This window comes from Bos indicus, chromosome 8 (genome assembly GCF_029378745.1).
Source record: "Bos indicus isolate NIAB-ARS_2022 breed Sahiwal x Tharparkar chromosome 8, NIAB-ARS_B.indTharparkar_mat_pri_1.0, whole genome shotgun sequence".
In the NCBI taxonomy this organism is placed as follows: Eukaryota; Metazoa; Chordata; class Mammalia; order Artiodactyla; family Bovidae; genus Bos; species Bos indicus.
The window spans coordinates 45524168-45544779 of record NC_091767.1 but is presented as its reverse complement, the minus strand read 5'-3'; the positions used below and the strand labels follow the sequence as shown (position 1 = coordinate 45544779).

The 20612-nt window shown below is 46.9% G+C and overlaps 1 protein-coding gene across 4 annotated transcripts in view; it reads left to right on the top strand.

The window, feature by feature from the left end:
* Positions 1-20612, top strand: part of APBA1 (amyloid beta precursor protein binding family A member 1) — a 239470-nt gene that overhangs the window by 204993 nt on the left and 13865 nt on the right. For 3 of the 4 annotated variants that reach the window (XM_070794620.1, XM_019966049.2, XM_070794622.1), the window contains exons 6-10: positions 7610-7642; positions 8665-8751; positions 9643-9828; positions 13355-13534; positions 16011-16223. In XM_070794620.1, the coding sequence (XP_070650721.1) occupies positions 7610-7642; positions 8665-8751; positions 9643-9828; positions 13355-13534; positions 16011-16223 (699 nt within the window). The remainder of the gene's footprint in view (positions 1-7609; positions 7643-8664; positions 8752-9642; positions 9829-13354; positions 13535-16010; positions 16224-20612) is intronic. The other variant, XM_070794621.1, reaches the window with a different exon arrangement.

Here is a 20612-nt window from a genome sequence, read left to right as displayed (position 1 = left end):
CCCATGCTGCAACTTTTGATAGCATTATTGACAATTTATTGGCTTCCCTAGTGGCTTAGGTGGTAAAGAATATGCCTGCAATTGCAGGAGACCCAGGTTCGATCCCTGGGTCAGGAAGATTGCCTGGAGAAGTGAATGGCAACCCACTCCAGTATTCTTGCCTAGAGAATTCCACGGACAGAGGAGCCTTGTGGGCTGCAGTCCATGGCATTGTAGAGTCAGATACGACTGAGCGACCAATACTACTACTACTATTTCTACTACTGCTACTACTGAGGCTTTAGGATGTATGATCCAGAGAGTAATTTACAACTATATCAAGTCCCACCCCTACCTCCAGAGGTGCATCTTACCCTGTGACTCCCAACTAGACCACTTCCTGACAGTGTATCAGACCGACCCTCCTACCTTCTGGGTCTTTCAGACACAATAATGCTGCTGGTAGAATCTCAGGTTTCTGTTGAGCTGTCTATCAGAGCTTGCTTGATCTCCTTTTACGCTCTCCCTGAGCCTAAAGAGGTGACATCAATACCTGGAGATGTCCCCACAGTGTTTTCCATGTTAATTTAGGATCTCCCAGGTGCAGAGTTCAAGAATGCACAAAACTCCCTGGGAACAAGCTGCTTTTCAGGGACTGTCCTGCCTTATCTCATACAGGAGAACTTGAAAAGCACAATCTTTAGGGACAGAGTTCTGACTCCTCATGTCCCCACAGTTACCAGATATGATTATAATTTTGTTACATCAGCATTTGTTAAGTAAACCCCCAGGTGAGCAGAAGACTACAAGAGAAATTGAGATGGAGAAGTTTAAGACTCAGCAGTCCTGGAGGAAGCACCTGCACACCTAGAGAGGCCATGTGGGGAGGTCAGGCAGGACCTGGGCCCATGCCTTCACTGGAGTCCATGGGTAGAATGCTTTGAGGTTTCCAGATGAAGGCCAGATTGGTCAGTGCAAACCAAAATGGGGTCTTGGTGAGCTCAATGGAGGTATTAGCTAGGGGCGCCTTGGCGAAGGCCCTGGGCAGCTGGGGGAGACAAGGGCTGATGAGTGGGGGTGGGGTCCCTTTAGGAGCTGACATGCACATGTGACTCTGCGGGCTGCTTTCCACAGCATTTGCGTGCATGAAGGGAATAATGTCAATTTAAGGTTCAGGCAGGCTGCTTAGCCAAACAGAATGGATGCTGAGGCAGTAATACCATGGAGTAACTTAGCTGAATTCTTGACCCAGCGCTTAGTTTCCAGGGTTAATAATGGTACCGTTAGCTCTCCCTGGGTCAGTGGGAGTGCAGAGACCCTGGATGGTTCTCTGATAGACAGGGACCACCAGTAAAGGGGGTATTTGGAAAAGAGGCAGTGCTTTTGGTTGTTGTCGTGTCGCCTGGGACATTTTTATTGGCATGAGAGGCTAGAACCAGAGATCTTTGCCACCCTGTTAGGTCCAAGATAGAGCCACGTGACAAAGATTTATCTCCTCCAGATTGCTAGAGCACCCTTCCCTGTCAAGGCACACTACCCGGGTCCATTCAGGTGAATCCTCCAGAACAAAGCAATAATCCACTCCCGAAAGAGTACTGAGGAGCCCTGAGACCAAGCATTGCATGTTGCTTTGAGATGAGTTTTTCCTGGTTTCTGTTTATTGACTTCCTGATGGGTCGTCCTTGACTCCCACAGCTAGAGTCTGTCTGTCTGCTGCCCTGAGACACATGTGTGTGTTCAGTGACCTTAAGGGGACAGCAGGCACAGACGCATCACCCAAATGTAGGGCAGGTCTTGGGAAAGACCCCAGACTCCAGCATCCCCATGCCAGACCCCTCCAAGCACCAAGTCCTCTGCACGGTATACTTTCTGATTTCCCCAGTGGTTTCTGAGAGTGTTCTTTTCCATTTTTAAAGTCCAGCTCCCTGATGAGAAACCAGAAAGTTTACTTTTGAATCTTCAAAAAGGATTAGTATCCAGAAGTTCCACAAATCATTTGAACAAAAAATTAGAAGGCTTTGTCAATCAGAACAGGCAAGACAGGCTCTCTGATTATAAATCCATTTTAGACCTGCCTAGAGCAGAGTAAGCAGCTGGAAAATATATATTTATTTTTACAGCAAATTGCTCTAGTGTGAGGAATTCATTATAGAGTGGTGAGATTAAACAGTCGCATTTCATGTGTAAGTATCGTTTCACAATGTGCTTCTTGCATCTGAAGGGAATGTTGCCTATCATTAAATATTTTCTGCCTCGTGTTCCTTTTACATCCATTTAAATGCCTGTCAGATTGTTTGCCTTTACACCCAGCCTGCCACTTTTTCAAATTATAAGTGGAGAAGGCCGCGTTCAGAACCCGTGGTTTATTTCCTTGCCCCCAAGAAAGTTACTGTGGGGATGGTGCACAGAGACTTCACCATGTGCACGGGGAGCCAAGGGGCCGAGAGCGGGTCTCCAGATGAACTCGGGTGGTCCAGGGAAGCCTGCACTGGGGTGCCCGCATGCACTCCCTCCTCTGAGGAAGGTGCTGCACGCTTCTTCGTAAAGAGGCTGGCCTTTCAGGAATGAATTACTCTGGGCCACCTCTAGAAAGATACAGAGCAAGCAGAATGAGGCTACCGATTTTCTAGCCACGTCCATCCAGGAAGGAAGGGGGAAGGGATGCTCTGTGGATTTATTTAGAAATCCATTTAGTGATATCCTCACCACAAACTGGAGTAATTCCTGGCTTGGTGCTCTCACCTACATACAGAAGAGCGTCCTCCTTTCTTTCTGTGATTCCTTCTGCCTGCCTCCCTCCCTCAGGGACCCCAGCTAGGTCCTCTCCTTCCTCTGCCTGCATTGTTTATTTGACCCGATGGGTGCCAGGGAGGCCTTCCTCTCAGGACCCCCCTGTGGCCCTGTGTTTGAGGTGCTTTTGCTCTGAGCCAGCTCTACCCCTGATGTTTGGGTTTCCATTTCAAAGCAGGCTTTAATTCCTGGTCTGTCCGTCAATTATGTGGTGTCTGTCACTCACGTAGCACCAACTGTGGGCTGACATTTAATAGTGATACTGGCTTTACACTTGGAGTCTGAAGAATTGCAGTTTTCTTAAATTACAAATAATGTGCAGGTTTATTTGCCAAAACTGGGGGGAAGATTTGGAGTTGTGGTTTTTCTAGATATGAATCTGGCTCAAAAAGCAAACTGTCCCTATGCAAGATCCCTGTGACAAGGCCTCTTAGCAGATAAAAATCAACCACGTCCTTGACCCTGAGAAACCTGCAGTCTTGTGAGGGAGTCAGGGAGAGTGTTTAGGTAACCGAAGTACAAGGCAGACTGAGGAATCTGTAATTAAGACATTTCCATCTACCAAAATGTAAGATACAAGGTACATCTGAATGCAGCAGCAGAGTTAGAGGATATCTGCCATTTTTTTTTTTGCAGTTTTTTTTTTCATCTTTGCACCCTCCCTAATCTATTCTTTCTGCCTTAGTTCATCTGTTTTTGAGAAGTAAGAATAACCTTCCAGAAAGCTTCCCATATGATTTAGAAATGCATTAGAGCAATGGTCCTCAAAGGGGGACCAGCAACAGCATCATCAGCTAGGAAATTGTTAGAAGTACAGACTCTCAGGAGTTTGTTAGAAGTGCAGACTCCCAACCCAGTCAGAAACTCAGGGAGGTAAAGCCCAGGAACCTGTTTTCATAGGCCCTCCAGGAGGTGGTAATGTGTGCTGCAGGTCGGGAACCGCCCCCTGAGAGAAGTGTGGCCCATCCGTCCAGTGTGAAGGAGCCTCTGTTCCCTAGCTGTGCTCTCACATTCTGGTCAAGTGCAGCGCTTCTCGCTGATGGAGTTCTATTGGCAGATAAACACAAGAAACGCCACCACATAGATATTTTTGGTATCTGTCACATGTATTATCCTAGTGAAGGCTCTGAGAAGTCCTGTACTAAGGAGATTTAATTCAGTTTGTTTCACCAGAAGCTTCCACAATTACTTGAAAGCAGAATACATTATCCCTATGGTGATACCTAATCGTCTTGTTGCTGGGATTCTTTTAAATATGTTTTAGGAAAAACTTCTAGAGGGAGCTTTGCCCTACACTCAGTATCTAAAGCAGGCAGAGGTATCCCCTTCCGAGCCCTCCCACAGGTGGGAACCCTGCCTTGACCCTACCTAGAGAACCAGTTGAGAAGCCTGTACAGCAAGCTCACTCGCCCCTTCCTCTCACTGAATCTCCATGCTTCATTTCACCCTCATTCCCACTTCACTCTCTGCTCCTCCACCGAAGACGGGGTGAGCTGCTGAAACTGCCTGAGCTGTAGAAACTGCTTCATGTCCACGCAATGTGGTGTGTTTGTCTCCATGGCCTTTTGGTATTGTTTTGGTCCACACATTTTTGTAAGGTGTGTTCATTATCAAATATTCTTACATCTGTCTTTACTAGCCTGCCCCAAAAGATCAGATTTTTTTTTTCCATTCTTTTATGGAGAGATTTTATTTAGGTGTTTCAAAATTTAATTGTAAAATGAGAATTTCTGTCAGTGTTACCTTGTCTAAGCCAGCTGATTTCCCATCTGACCTGAAGAAGTCTATGGTCGATAAAGAAGATATTGACATGGATAGCAGCCCCTTTACGTACATTATCTCATTTACTCCTCCAAATGGAGAGGGTGGGAAATCTGTGAGGTAGGTATCATTAACCCCATTTTACAGACGGATTGAGACGGACTGAGAAGTTTATAGATGAGAAACATGTCCAGCTGGCACTGTAGCAATTTGGAATATATTAGGTTTCCAGTTTGATTATCTCTTCTGCCACTTAATAGCTGTGTGACCTTGGGCAAGTTAATGAGCCTCTCTGTGCCTCAGTTTTCTCTTCTGAAAGATGAGGATAATGTACTGCCTGCCTCACAGGGTTATTGTAAGGTTTTATACTGTTACATGTGAAGTGCTTAGAAGGATATGGGCATGTGCTAAGTGCTCAGTAAGTGTTAGCTGGGGAAAGAAAAGCTAGAATGATCAGAGGATCCCAGACATAACTAGCCTTAGAGGGTCTTAGCGACAGCGGGTACTCAGTACACGTTGCGGATGGAGTGATTGGATGCACAGTGCTGCACGTGTCCTTTGGTGATCGCCAGCCTGCTGGTGGTGAGCCCCAAGTCTCGTGAAAGCCAGGGCTTTAAATGGATGTTATCAGCCCCTGCTTCAAGATGCATGTGGGCCTTAAGGCTCTAAGTCCTTTCTCTGCTGCTCCAGCTTCTCATTCTGGCCCTGACCCCCATAAGATTTCCAAACTTATGCCTAAATTTTTAATTCTAACTTGTTTCAGGGCACTTGGACATCATAAGTGATTTAAGGGTGGTGTTACTCTTAAGTGTACAACATATTTTTGACTTCATAAAAAAATTCTCAAAATTCCTTTCATGAAACTTGGTTTGCCTTTTGGATCCTCTTCCTCATCACCCATCCCAGTAAAAACAGAAAGTGGGCGTTTTGTTGGTGGCAGGCTTGCTTTCCTTTGAGAGGGGCCCTTCAGATTAGATTTCTCATCCTGCAGGTGAAGAATTTTGACCAATGGCCATTAAGTTTTGGTATCAAAAATAGTGGAAATTCACATATTACTGCCGTATCATTTCAGGGGAGGTAAGACAAAGGTTAGGCTCTTACAGCAGTTGTCATCTTGAGGGTTATAACTGGTGCAGATCAGGAATCTGTGTGGCACAGCATCAGCCCGGGGCCACTCCTCAGATGCACAGATATTTCCACTGTCATTGCAGCAGTTAGGATAACGCTTGCAGTTGCTGCCTCCAGACTTCCCCAGAGTAGACTATTTCATCACTAAGTCTTGACCATCAGTGTGAGCTGTGGGGCTGGGGCTGCCCTGGTCTGCTGGGTGTACCAGATCAGCTGTTCAGTGTTTGGATGGCTGACTCATCCAGTTTCTCCGCCATGAGGTTGCACAGACAATACAAGTAGTTGCTTATGAGGTAGTGGCGTGTTGCTGAGAGCAAGAGCTTTGGTGCCAGGTGAGTACCAAGGGTGTGAGGGAGCTGCTCTTCCCACACCTCACCCCCATCATCACAGCAGTGCCCGTGGTTCGGCCACTGACTCACCATCATTCAGGTAATGTCTGCGTGTATATAGCAGGCCTTACCAAAGCCAAGAGATTGCATCCCAACCCAGGCAAATTATAATCATCTAACATCATAATCTTTTAAGAGCAAATACAAATAGAGTGCTTGTAACACACCAGGCACTGTTTTGAGAGCATTGTGTATACAGCTGACCCTTGAACAACACAGGTCCACTTATACCTGGATGTTTTCCAGGAGTAAATAGTACAGTATTATGTGGTCCAAGATCAGTTGACTCTGTGATCGGTAGACTCTAAGGATGCAGAATGGTGGGTGCAGAGGAACCAAGCTATGTATTCAGAGGGCCAACTGTAAGTGATACACGGATGACCCCGTGGTGGTTGGCACCCCAACCCCACATTGTTCGAGGGTCAGCTGTACTCATTTTATCCTCACAGCAGTCCTATGAAGTAAATTCTGGTTTTACCTTCATTTTACATTTGAGGAAACTGAAGCACAGAGATGTTAAGTGTTTTGTCCCAAGTCACATGACTAGTACGTAGCAGAGCCAGAATTCCGTTTTGGACAGTCTGGCCTCAGAGTTTCTACTCTTATAGAACTCTGCTATCTTGAATAAATCTTATATCCATTTCTAGTTAGAAATAGGCTTTATTGAAGCCCTGGTGGCTCAAATAGTAAAGAATCTGCCTGCAGTGCAGGAGATGAGAGTTCGATCCCTGGGTCAGGAAGGTCCCTGGAGAAGAGAATGACTACCCACTCCAGTATTCCTGCCTGGAGAATTCCATGAACAGAGGACCCTGGCGGGCTACAGTCCATGGGGTTGCAAAGAATTGGACACAACTGAGCGACTAACACACACACAGGTTCTATTAATATTATACAAATTTAAGGCAAGAAGTATTACTGGAGTTAATGAAGAACAGTTGATTCAGAAGTCAATAACAAAAAGATAACTAGGGAATCTTCAGATGTGTTTAAATTAAGAACACAAGTAAGGTTCAAAGAAGAAATCACAGTGGAAATTAGAAAGTGTTTTGAATGAAAAGATAATTAAATTGCAATGTATCAAAATTTGTGGGATATAGCTAAAGTGGAGATTAGAGGGAGATTCATAGCTTTAAATATTATCAGGAAAGAAAAAAGTTTGAAAATCCATGATTTAAGTTTTCATCTTAAGCTAGAAAAAAATGGATAAATTAAACCCAAAGAAAGTGGAAACAAATAAAGATATAGGCTGAAATCCATGAAACAGAATATAGGCATACAATAAAGGAAATCAACAGAACCAAAAGTTGGTTCTTTGAAAGCATCAATTGCAGTTAAGTGTAAGGCACCTCAGTACATGTCCTTCCTTCTCCTGCCCCTGCCAACTACCAAATTCTGATTTAGGGAATCAGTAGTCTAGTGGGATTTTTTTAAAGCCAGTCCACCTCCCACAGAAATGCTGTATACCACTGTCGATATTAGTTTGTCAATTCCCTTTTCAACTTGAGTCTCTGCAAATTCTTTTCTAACTGTTCTCCTGTCTCTGTTTGTTCCATGCTAAGCAGATGGCCCAGAAATTAGCCAAAAGCAGGAAGAAGGTGCAGTACAAACAACTTCATCAGCTTGATGTTATGCCTGTTTTTTTTTATTTTTCATTTATTTATGTTTTGCCTTTTTTCTTACTTCGTGTTTTTGTTTTCTGCATCCAGCAAGTTTTTGTTCAGATTTCTTTTTGAACCGCCCCATAAGCCAACATTTCTCAAAACTCAGTTGCCCAAAGTGGCTGTTTTCTGTTGCTCATTAGTCATCTCACTCCAGAGGAAGGCCAGGGAGCAGACTGGGAATGCTGAAGGGATCCTGCAGTAGTGTGCAAGTGCCCACCATTCAGGAGCATTCACATGGCAGGGACCTGGGTCTGCTCAATTCTAGTCATGTTTGATTTGTGGATTTATCAGATTGCTGGATGCAAAAAAGAAAACTCGCTAATAACCACATGTGTGCAGAGTCAAGCCCTAAATGAACCGATTGGTGTGCTTTTGTTGGGTGTGGAGCTTCCAGTGCTTAAGAGCTACCCGTGGGACATTGAGGCACTGGGGCTCGCTCTTAATGGGGTGGCTTCTGTGTTGCTGCGGTGTGTGGGAACATGAAGACCCTCTGACCAGAACTGCCTCCAGCTGCCTTGTTGCACCTGCTGTAAACATCGACACCTGCCCCCCCCCCGCCCCAGCACTTGGGTAGGAGCAAACTCTGACTTCTCCAAGGTCCTGGGGGTATGAGTCAGTCACCCTGATTCCTTCCATCTGTTGGGCTCTGAAACCCTTGCAGAACGTGCCATTCACGTCATTGTTCAGAGAGTTAGATCTGCTGCAGTGAGCTACTGCTTCCATGGCGGAAGAGGCAAAGGACGTCCGCATTTCTCCCTGTAGCCTGGAGGTGCTCACTCCTGTCCCTGTGTCCATCCTCTGTGTGGTCCCTCTGGCTTTGGCAGCCTCATTCTGGAGTCTGAATCGCTGTTCTGGTGACTGTGTCTCGAAGCCCCTGTGTGTGAGTTAAGCTTGCTCCCACGCACCTGGGTCAGAGCAACATATTAAGCTTTCCCTTGGTGCGTTTTCCTTCTCAGGCTCCTGAAGGTGAATCTCAGCCAATGACCGAGGTGGATCTCTTCATTTCTACCCAGAGAATCAAAGTATTGAACGCCGACACACAGGTATTAATTCCCCGGCTCCCACCTTCCTAGGGGGTGAAGCTTAGCATGGCAACCAGGAGATTGTGCCCGTGTCTGTCAGGTAGCTGTGCCCAGATGCTGGCTGGCTTCCACACAATCTCGGAGGCTGTGTCTGCAGTGCTTGCTGCTGATGTGGGGGGTAGGGGTTAGGGAGGGACTTGGTAAGGAAGGTTGGGGCTGTTAAAGATCAAAGGGAAAAACAAGCCACAGATATTGTTTGTTAATAATTCTCACAAACCTTTGTCAGAAGATTCATGAATTTAAACAGATTAGCCTTTGAAGAAATTTTGTTTAAAACCACACATACACACATAAACAAAACACAGTAGTTGCATGCAGATTTTTTATTTTTTTAGCTTCCCCACCAGGGGTTTCCCAGGTGGCCCTAATGGTAAAGAACCCACCTGCCAGTGAAGGAAACGCAAGAGATGCTGGTCCAGTCCCTGGGTCAGGAAGACCCCCTGGAGGAGGGCATGGCAACCCACTCCAGTATTCTTGCCTAGAAAATCCCATGGACAGAGGATCCTGGTGGGCACTATTGTCCAAAGGGTTGTGAAGAGTCAGGCATGACTGAAGCGACTTAGCACGCACCCACAGAGATTCTACTGGTTGTAAAATGATTTAAATTCCTTTTCACATACCACAGACCACTGCCTGCTCTGGGTTATCACCAGTCAAGGGAACTGCTCCCAGGCCTGGATAGGTACATGTAAATTTGCCAACACAGTGTTGGCAGTGAGCCCCAGAGCACCTCCACCCACTCCCACACCCGCAGCACGTGTGGGCTGCGCTTGGCTACACTGTGGGTGCAGACTCCCTCTTGGGTCTTAGATGATACTCTGGACTCACCAGCCTCTCCCATCTCCCCTCCAGGAAACGATGATGGACCACCCTCTGAGGACCATTTCCTACATCGCAGATATCGGGAACATAGTTGTGCTGATGGCCCGCAGGCGGATGCCCCGCTCCAACTCCCAGGAGAATGTGGAAGCCTCCCACCCATCCCAGGACGGAAAAAGGCAGTACAAGATGATCTGCCATGTCTTCGAGTCTGAAGATGTAAGGGTGGCCTCCTCTCATCTCCTTCCCCGTAATCTGATCTGAGCTGCCCTTGGGTAAACGGGTTCCCTCTAGTTCTCAGAGCCTTAATGATAGGTGAGACAAATACTTATTGAGCACTTACTATGTGTCAAGCCCTGTTTTAGTGCTGGGGATATGAGGCTGAGTAAAACAGACAACGTACTTCTCGTGAAGGTTGTAGAGGGACAGAAAATGAATAGATAAATATACATAATATAACGTTAGGCAGAGGAATGTTTAATCAGGAAAAACTAGGTCAAGGGATAGAGGGGCAGGGGCTGTTTCAGGTAGGGCAATGATCAGAGTCCTTTCAGAAGTCACATTGGAGCCGAACCTGAGTAGAGTTGAGAGTGAGGAAAGAACAGGTGCAGAGGCCCTGAGACAGGCCTGCTGACGGAGTACGGGGAAAGGCAAGGAGACAAGCCGCTGGAGGGCTGTGCAGGACTGCCCTTCCCTAACAGGAAAGGTGGCGTCCCTGCCCCTCCGCACCACATGGCATGAGCATCAGCCCCCAGCTCCTTCGCAAACCCACCTGCTCTTCTAGTCACAAAGCCAGGGATTCCTGATACCCATCTCTCCACATGATAAAGTCAGCAGAGGAAGCTAATTTAAAACAAAGGTGGGGCTCCTTCTTCCCTTCAGCCTTCTTCTCCAGTTGTCCCTAGAATTGCTGGTGAGGCCACCGAGCTTCAAGCTATTTCAGCACCATCCTTTTCCCAAAGCTCAACAGGCCTTGGCAGCTCCCTCCAGGCCGGGGCCATAGCCCCGCAATGGTTTCAAACTGCAGAGCCTGCCCGGAGATAGCCAGGTCAGTGCCATTGACTGAGATAAATTTTCCTCCTGCCGCAGTGAAACAAGCTGTCTTTCATATATTGAGCAGAGAGACCTTATCTACTTAAAGAAAATTGCCGCCCGTAGCCTTGTCTCCTTAAAAGGGGCTGTTTTTCTGCCAGAGAGTATTCATTGAGCCTCAGTAAATGGCCTACCTCTAAGAAGTTAGAAGTCAGAGGCAGTTCTCCAGGGAAGCGGAGCCCTCGTGGCTGTAGCCTCAGACAGGAGGAGATGCTTACATGTTTGTACCAACTTTTACTTGTCTGGTTCTCAGCCCCAGAGACAGGTTGCTGAGAAGACAGAGCTTGAAGCACCTGTCCTGGCCGTTCTGTCCACTTTTCCTGCGAAACTGAGACCAAACTTGCAAACTGGGAGAAGTTTCTTGTAAAGCTCCCACAGAGTAACACTTAGAACATTGTTTCATGTGTCCTGCAGGCCTGCAAAAAGATGGCATTAGCTCTGCTTACCAGACATGAGGTCCCGGTTCAACCCTCAGCCACCTCTCCAGGCTTGGTGCTCCTAAAGGAGGACTTTGTCTCCCTTGGGGCTCCTTTGGGTCTGTAGGGGAGACAATGAAGGGGAAGAAGGAAGAAGCAAGAGTGGACCTGGAAATCTTTGCTTCCAAGGCCCAGGATAGGAGAGGAGAGCATGGGCTCCAGAGCCGGGAGACCTGGATGTGACTCCCACCTCCACGTACGGGCAGTGCAGCCGCTTAGTTTCTATAGAGCAGGCTGCCACGTGGCTCAGGTAGACCCAGCAGAGATGGGAGTAGTCTGACCTGTCGGCCCGGCGCATCCACTCACAATGGTCGGGAAGTCCACTAACTGCGTTCTCAGACACTTTTTTCAGTTTGTCTGTTCACACGAGCCTCTGATGCCCACAGCGAGGCCTCGGCAGGAGGCAGTGTGGTGGTCCTTGGCATGACATGTGATGTCACCAGACTCTCAGAGTGAGAAATGTTAAGCAGCATTTCTTTCCCCCAGGCCAACCATGCAGAAAGTTCTGATATCACTGTTAACTGCTTTCAGCAAAAATGACTGAAGATAGGGAAAGGAGGAATGGAGATGAGAGTTGTGTGTTTGAAACATTGCCCTAGAGCATGTTGTTGTTCTGTGGGTTTTCTACCCCCTGGAATTTGAGAGAGCAGCAGTACCAGGGGCGGGCAGGAGGTTGGCTCTGGAATTAAGCTGCCAGGATTCTCAGCCTCCAACCCCACCCCAACTTAAGCTCTCAACCTCCTTTTCCTCATCTCCCCAGTGCAAACAAGGAAACAATACGTAAAACAGATCCACAGTTTTAAAGTCTAAGAGCTCTGAGAAACAAAAGAGATTTTTGTATTCATGTGGCTGATAAGCTTGCTCTGAGCTGCAATGAGACACTTTATAGGATTTGTCCAGCTTACTATGAATCTCACACATTTTGTTGCAGGAATATTACTGAATGTGTTTAGGAACTTCTCCAACCTCTGGTGGGGTTTTTACACAATGTATGATGTATGCAGTCTGTTACCTTTGTAAAATTTGAACATTTCTGAATTCTGAAACCCTACCCCCAGAGCTTAGGATGAAGGCTTGTGGACCAGTCATACTTACATTATAGACTTGATGTGAATTTATGTGATGCTGTTTATATGGGATGTGATGTGGCACAGGCTTGGTTGCTGCTGGCTCTCCCAAGTTGTGATGTTTATTAATTAATGCAGGGAAAGGTGGTTCAATTCTAGTACAGGAGAAAGATCAACGGAAGCAGAGTTCCCATCCTGTGAGCTATGTGACCCTGAACAGGTTCCTTTGCATCTCTGGGCCTCTTAGCCTCCTCAACTAGAAAATGCGGGGTTGGACTCGATCAGGGTTCTCAATTCTGTTGGACCCAACAGTCCTTTGACATAGCAAATATTTTATAGAGTCCTGCTCATAGATAATATGAATGAAATTCATAGATCATATAATCTCCTTTTCTGAAAAAGTTTTCACAAAATAACCAAAGTATTGCCATAAATGTAATACAAAGGAGAAATAAAAGGAAAGTCAAAATAAAGTTGTTGATAGCTAAAATACAATAGTTGATAGACACATTCGCGCACACACACACATGAAGAACTCCATAGCCAGTGTGCAGAATGACGGAGATAATTTATTGGCAACCCACATCTCACAAACAGCATTGATGCTGATGATTTTCTAAAGTCATGAAGCTTACTCGTGGTAAAGTGCTGGAGAACACATCTTTTCTCAATTCACATAATAGTTATATTCTTGGAACATTGACTGTGTTTTACAGCCATGCAATAAGTCTTGTGGTTTTATATAAATTAGAGTTGAGTCCTAGACTCAGGTAATTGAGCACAGGTGTTAATATGTACATGAATGTCCAGAGGGGATATCTTAAAATTGTGCAGGATGTAAAGCTCATGTACAGCTCATCCTAGGCAAGACTGTCCTTTGCACAGCAGTAAGTCTAGCATCTCTGACTCCTGTCCACCGAATGCCGGGAGCGCCCTATGATCATTGTCATAGTAAAAAATGTCCCCAGTAATTTTGGAAATGCCCTCTAGAAGGCACCGCTGTGCCATGGAGACCCACTGGGCTAGCCAGTGCCTAGGGCCCGGCAGTCTTCAGGGACCCAGGTTATCTACTGGCAGCACTGGCCTGCTGACCTTGTGTCTCCTCTCCAGGCCCAGCTGATTGCACAGTCCATCGGGCAGGCCTTCAGCGTGGCCTACCAGGAGTTCCTCAGGGCCAATGGGATTAACCCCGAAGATCTCAGCCAGAAGGAGTACAGCGACCTGCTCAATACCCAGGACATGTACAACGACGACCTCATCCACTTCTCCAAGTCGGAAAACTGCAAAGATGCAAGTACCTCCCTGAACCTGTTCCCCAGACTGGGCCGGCTGGGCCTGCCCACCAAGGAGGGGAAGGCAGGGTGCTGGGGTGGAACATGGTGTTCACAGGACGTTGCGGAGCGCTCAGCCCCGTCTCTGGCTCCCCTCATGTGTGGCCCAGGTTCTTAAAGACTTCAGCTGAGGGCCGTGGCCAGCGTGGCAGGGTGTCCTCTGCCCGCTGTGATCCACAGCTGACTTTGGGGATGGGTTCCAGAAGCAGACAGGACCTAAACCCTGTCTTTACAAGCTCCCGGTCTAGGAAAGGGCACATTTATAACAGGGAGGATCTTAAATGATGATGCTCGGTGGGCACTATTCAGAGACAGCTGTGCCTGGCAGAGTGGAGCTGGTCCCAGCTCTCTGGGGTCAGATGAGGGGTGCTGGGCTCCCCCTGGGACCGAGCTCTGCAGGAACAGCTAGAGGAAAGCAGGGCCATCTGACCTGCTCTGGGGTCTGGGTATTCTCTGAAAAGTGTAGAGTGCAGAGGGCTGGGCCCCAGTAACAGAAGCATGAGGTTTCACACACTCAGGAATCATCTGGGGAGCCACGGATGAGGCACTGAGGCTGGACTGTGTATATGAGAGGATGCAAGGCCTGGGTCAGAACTGGCAGGCCTGAGAGTCCAGCCAAGGTGAGAGGCCTGGACTTTATTCCCTAGACATGGGCCAGTGATCTTTTAATTCACTCATGGTTGCTAGGTGTCCTAGGTTCCCTGGAAGCAAAGCCTGAGATGGGAATTCTGGTTCAAGGGGTCTGTGGGGAGGTGGGGGCAGGGTACACTCAGGAAACAGTGAGTGTGGGCACAAGGGTGGTGGGGTGGCCTCACCGGGGATGAGCATCCTCTGATCCAAATGGAAGCACTGGGTCACACATCACAGGACTGTCTTGTCCCACCTGGAGCCAAAAGAGCTGGTAGGCCTGTGCCCAGCGCTCATCAGTCATTGGCAGTGAGGTCAGACAGAGGTAGGTGAGTGTGCTTGTGCTCAGAGTTCCCCACACTGGGGGCTTCCACAGCAGAAATGCATTGTATTCCAGTTCTGGAGGTTGGAGGCCTGAGATCAAGGTGTCTTCAGGCTTGGTTCCTCCTAGGGACTGTGAGGGGGAAGACCTATCCCAGGCCTCTCACTCGCTTGTAGATAGATGGTCACCTTCTCCCCACTCTGTCTTCACTCTGCACATGTCTCTGTGGCCACATTTCCCCTTTTTATAAAGATACTAATCATATTGAGCTAGGACCCACCCTAATCATTTTTATTTTAACTTGATTGCCTATTAAAAGGCCCTGTCTCCAAACAAGTTCATATTTGGAGGTACTAAGAGTTAGGACTACAATGTATGAATTTGGAGGGTGGAGGGGTACACGATTCAACTCCTAGTAGGTGGTGACTGCCATGTGGCTTAGGGCAGTTCTCCAGGAAAGGGGCCAGTTGTGAGCGGCAGCAACAGCAGGGCGGAGGACACCAGCCCATGAAGGGACGTTGTCAGGCCCCAGCAGCCCCCACTCCAGTATGAGTTTGAGCATGTGTGGATCTGTAAATGTGAAGAAATAAATACACACATACTATCTGTTGGTTGCTTCCAAGAAGCATCTTACCTGTCTATGGTGTGTCTGCCTTATCAAACTGAACATATCTGAAACCAGCTCCCGGCTTCTCTGCCCAGCTGGGGAAAGCCACAGTAATGACGCATATCTAGGGCCAGTGTTTTTGCACTTCCAACCTTTTTCTTTTTTCTTAACTTTTTTGTTGCAGAGAAGTGTTTCTATAATGCATGTTTATTTTTAACTCAAAAATCTTAAATGTTGGAGGGAATTTATGAGGCACTGTGAAATGGGGGATCTGTGGTAGAATCCGAAAGCTGTTCTGGAAACCATAAGATCCCGCCAAAGTCCCCACCTACAGTCTCTTTTGCCCTTCACTGGGGACTACAGGAAAAACAAAACAAAATATGACACCCCTCGTGGTTGTAGTACCAAGGCAGGTACAAGTGCTGAGTCTGACTTGTACAAGTCCGACTCTTTGCGACCCTGTGGACTGTATCCTGCCAGGATCCTTTGTCCATAGGATTTTCCAGGCAAGAATACTGGAGTGGGTAGCCACTCCTATTCCAGGGGATCTTCCTCACTCAGGGATTGAACCTGCATCTCTTCAATCTCCTGCATTGGCAGGTGGATTCTTTACCACTGAGCCACTGGGAAGCCCCAAGGCAGGATGGCTTTTACGGAGTAAGAATTACAAAAAAGGGGTATGTGCCTGCATGACATCATTTCTTACCAACCCCAGATGCCGTGGAATACAGAGAGGACAGCATTCGTCTGGGTTGGAGTCATCAGGGAAGTGTCTGTCATGTTTCATCAGGACAGGAACAGGGGAAATGCCTTGACTTCTCTCTCTACCCTGGATGGTTGCTGATTCAGCCTTTCTAAGTGTTATGTTTCTCCTTTCAGGTCTTCATAGAGAAGCAGAAAGGGGAAATCCTAGGTGTGGTGATTGTGGAGTCTGGCTGGGGATCCATCTTGCCGACTGTGATCATAGCCAACATGATGCACGGAGGCCCAGCAGAGAAGTCAGGAAAGCTGAATATTGGGGACCAGATCATGTCCATCAACGGCACCAGCCTGGTGGGCCTGCCTCTGTCGACCTGCCAGAGCATCATTAAGGTAACCAGAGATGGGAAAAGTCCAATGCCATTGTAGACCCAAGATGACATTAAGTCATTGAACGTATTCTGAGTACCAGACACTAAGGAGGACACAAATACAAAAGGCATGAACTTGCATTTGGGCTGTTTTTGCTCTGTACAGAATCCTCCCTGAAGCTGTTTTTTCAGTGATGATATATTTAGCTCACATAACACCACTGACTAACACCATGCCCATTGCAGACATCACTAATCAATCACAGCACTATCTCCCACTAAGACTCGGCCTCAACAGAATTTTCCTCAGCTCAGTAATCAAGACACTCACATAGAGTCAGCTAGGTGTGCCTGAGGTGACTTGCCATCCCTATCACAAGTCAAGGAAATGCTTCAGATGCCAGAGCACTGTCCTCCACTGTGACCCAGGTGAGTGAGTGCTCCCCAGAGCCTGCATGACATGATGCTCACGTGCCAAGTGGAAGGAAGGAAACTGGTACCATCTGTGTACACCTTCTACAACCTGAACATAATTATTTCTTGTTCAACCTGAATTGATGCTCTTTCATAAGACTGAGAAGAGCTACTTAAAGGAAAATTGAATATGAGTATTTAAGGGGAAGAAATTAGATTTTCTTAGAAACAAAGCATGCAAGTATAGTTCTCTTGAGCACATTGGAATTTTCTGATTGCATGGCCAATAGGAACAAGAATATTTTCCCTCCACTGCAATATCTGGAGACCCTACTGGCTCTGTAGCGAGCACTGTGGTATAGGCACACTGGGATCCTATGACTTTCTTTGGTTCCTTGGGGTTTCCTGAAAGACTGTAAACTAGAACATAGCTCTGTGTGTGAGTATGAGAGAGAATAAATATGAATTCATGTAATAGTTATTCTAAGCAGGAGAAAATCACAAGAGACGATATCCTTGGCCAAGGGGCCTCGGGTGGAGGAAAGGTCAAGGTAAGTGTATAGGACAGCTTGTTTTTTCCTTTTTTAATGTTATACAGGAATTTGTCTCTTTTTGCCTGCTTTTTAATCAATATTTTTATTGATGTATAGTTGATTTACAATGTGTTAATTTCTGCTGTAAAGTGATTCAGTTATACATATATATACATTCTTTATTGTGTATTCTTTTCCATTATGGTTTATCATAGGATACTGAATTATAGTTCTCTGTGCTAGACAGTAGGACCTGCTGTTTCTCCATTCTATGTCTAAAAGCTTACATCTACTAACCCCAGCCTCCCACTTCATCCCTCTCCCCACTCCCTCCACCTTGGCAACCACCAGTCTAGTCTGTTTTCGTGTTTCTGTTTCATGGATAGGTTTATTTCTGTCATATTTTAGAGGTACATATAAGTGATGCCATATGGTATTTGTTTCTCCTTTTGACTGACTTCACTTAGTATGATAATCTCAAGTTGCTTCCATGTTGCTGCAGATGGCATTATTGTGTTCTCTTTTATGGCTGAGTGCTATGCTATTGTATATGTGAAGCACATCTCCTTCATCCATTCATCTGTGCACAGACATTTAGGATGCTTCCATGCCTTGTCTGCTGTGAATAGTGCTGCTGTGAACACAGGGCTGCATGTATCTTTTTGAATTATAGTTTTGTCTGGATATGTGCCCAGGATTGTTGGATCATATGGTAATTTTATTTTTAGTGTTCTGAGGAACCTCCATACTGTTTTCCATGGTGGCTGCACCAACTTATATTTTCACCAGCAGTGTAGAAGGGTTCTGTTTTCTCTAAACCTTCTCAGCATTTGTTTTTTATAGACTTCTTAATGAGGGTCATCCTGACTGGAGTGAGGTGGTACCTCATTGTAGTTTTGATTTGCATTTCTCTAATAATTAGCAATGTTGAGCATCTTTTCATGTGCCTATTGACCATCTGTATTTCTTTGGAGAAATGTCTATTTAGGTTTTCTGCCCATTTTTCAGTTGGGGTTTTTTGTTGTTGAGTTGTATGAGCTGTTTGTATAGTTTGGATTTTAAGCCCTTCTTGGTTGCCTTGTCTGCAAATATCTTCTCCCAGTCTGATGGTTGTCTTTTCATTTTGTTTTGCCTGTTTGTTTTTAGTGAAACAAACTCATAATCACACCCAGAAAGAGCCATCTTTGGCCTCATTTCTTTTTGTTATATCTTACACTTAAATTTTACCTTTTGCTTAACGTACATTAAAGATAAGATTAAAGAACCTACTTTAAAACATGCATATTCATTCAGACATATTTAACTGGGCTTCTGTTAGGCTGAGCTGAACTGTGGAGGAGCCAGAATGAAAGTGTGCATCTGGGGGATAATTATCATTGAAAGGGTTTAGTGAACCCTCATGGCAACATAGAGCTGAGATGCTAAGAGCGTTTAGAGTAGATTGGTGGTGGTGGGATCTTGGTGGATATTGAAGGAGGGGTAAGACCCAGGTGGATACCAGAAGGAAACTGGCCTTTGGGAGTTTCTCCTGGAATTGACGGACAGTGGACTAGGATTGTGGTGGGGAGAGAGAGGTTTGAGCCAGCCTGGGAAGGCTGACTTGATGGTGTGATCATGTGGAAAAGCCAGGGAGGGCCAGGATTAGAAAGAGAGGACCCACCTCTGGCTTCTCACTCACACGTGCCAAGGTTCACACATGCACTTTCACACCAGAAGCAAGTTAACACCTGTGCATGTGTGTGAACCGCTGAGGGGCCCCGAGAATCAGAGTTGTATTAGACACTGTCTGCATCCCAAGGAGCTTGGCCTCATTGGGGAGGAGTGAATGAAAGGACTGATACTAGCAGTGACTGAGTGCTGTGCACCGAGACCATTCTAGAATGTGTACGTTCACTTGAAAAACCCTACAGTGGCCTCCTGGAGGGTAGGTACCATTGTGCAAGCTAGGAAACAGGCATAGAAGATGATGTAATCATTCAAGTTCATACAGCATGTCAGTAGTGAAGCCAGGTTGCTCAGCCACCCTGATATCATTCCAGCAGCATCTATGGTCAGACCCTAGGGAAGTTGTTCTCAGCTTGGAGGATCTTGACCTCTGTGGGGGACATTGGGCAGTGTCTGAAGACAGTTTGGGTCATCACCACTAGGGAGGAGGAGATGCTGGCATCCAGTGGGTAGAGGTCAGTTGTTGTTCAGTCGCTCAGTTGTATCCGACTCTTTGCAACCCCATGGACTGCAGCACACCAGGCCTCCCTGTCCATCACCAACTCCCAGAGCTTGCTCAAACTCATGTCCATCGAGTCGGTGATGCCATCCAACCATCTCATCCTCTGTCGTCCCCTTCTCCTCCTGCCCTCAGTCTTTCCCAGCATCAGGGTCTTTTCCGATGAGTCAGCTCTTTGCATCAGGTGGCCAAAGTATTGGAGCTTCAGCATCAGTCCTTGCAATGAATATTCAGGGTTGACTTCCTTTAGGACTGGTTTGATCTCCTTGCTGTCCAAGGGACTCCCCTAAGGTCAGGGATGCTACCAAATGTCCTGCAATACACAGGATGAGCCACCCAACTAAGGAACACCCACACAGCCCAGTGTCTGTAGGTTGAGAAAGCCTTTGCCTTGGGAGATAGTTCAGTGTGGGAGAGAAAGAGAGGTTGGTGAGGGAAGGTGGGGGTTAATCTGTACCTGGTTTGGGGAAAGGTTTGGGGAGGAGGAGCCAGAAGAGGGGATAACTTGAGGTGGGGCTGGGGCCCGGGTGGCTTCCTAAGGACTGTGGGGCTATATACCTGAGCCTATTACACACCAGCCAGGCAGCACCCAGCCCTTGGCACTGGCCACCTTCCTTCCTCTTCATAAACAGTAGCCCACGAGGGAGGGCAGTGGCAAACATCCAGTTCATAGATAAGTCATCAGCTACTCAGAAGGTGCAGACATGTCCGGGACCCCCTCCACCCCTCGCTGCCTCTGCACAAAGGAGGCAGACAGGGTGAGGCTGTGAGACCCGTGAGGCCCGCGCTGCCTTCCCGTGATGCCACCCGGGGACTGGCCTGCCGTCTCGTGCATCACACAGCGAGGTGGAGACAGACCAGTGCAAGATTCATTGTCTGAGCAGTTTCCTAAGGGCAAAAGGTTTGTTTGCACACGTAGCTGACCTTTGATGTCTATAAATGGAGTCTCTGTGGAATTGGAAAATTAAAAGGCCATGTGGTGATGAAGAGAGATGTAACTGATGAAGATGGAAAGGAGGAAAGACAGCACCTTTGTGGCCACCCTTGGCAGAGAAGTACTTTAGCAGGCAGGCCCAGCTAGGATGGCGCTGCAGGATGCACAACCTTGTCAAGTGGAAAAATGTGAGTGGCCCAACCACATCCCCCTCTCCCCACTCCCACCCTGAGAATTTTCCCACTGATTTCAGCTAAAATTACCAGCATGGGATGAAGCTCTTTCATGGCTTATATTCTTGTTTTT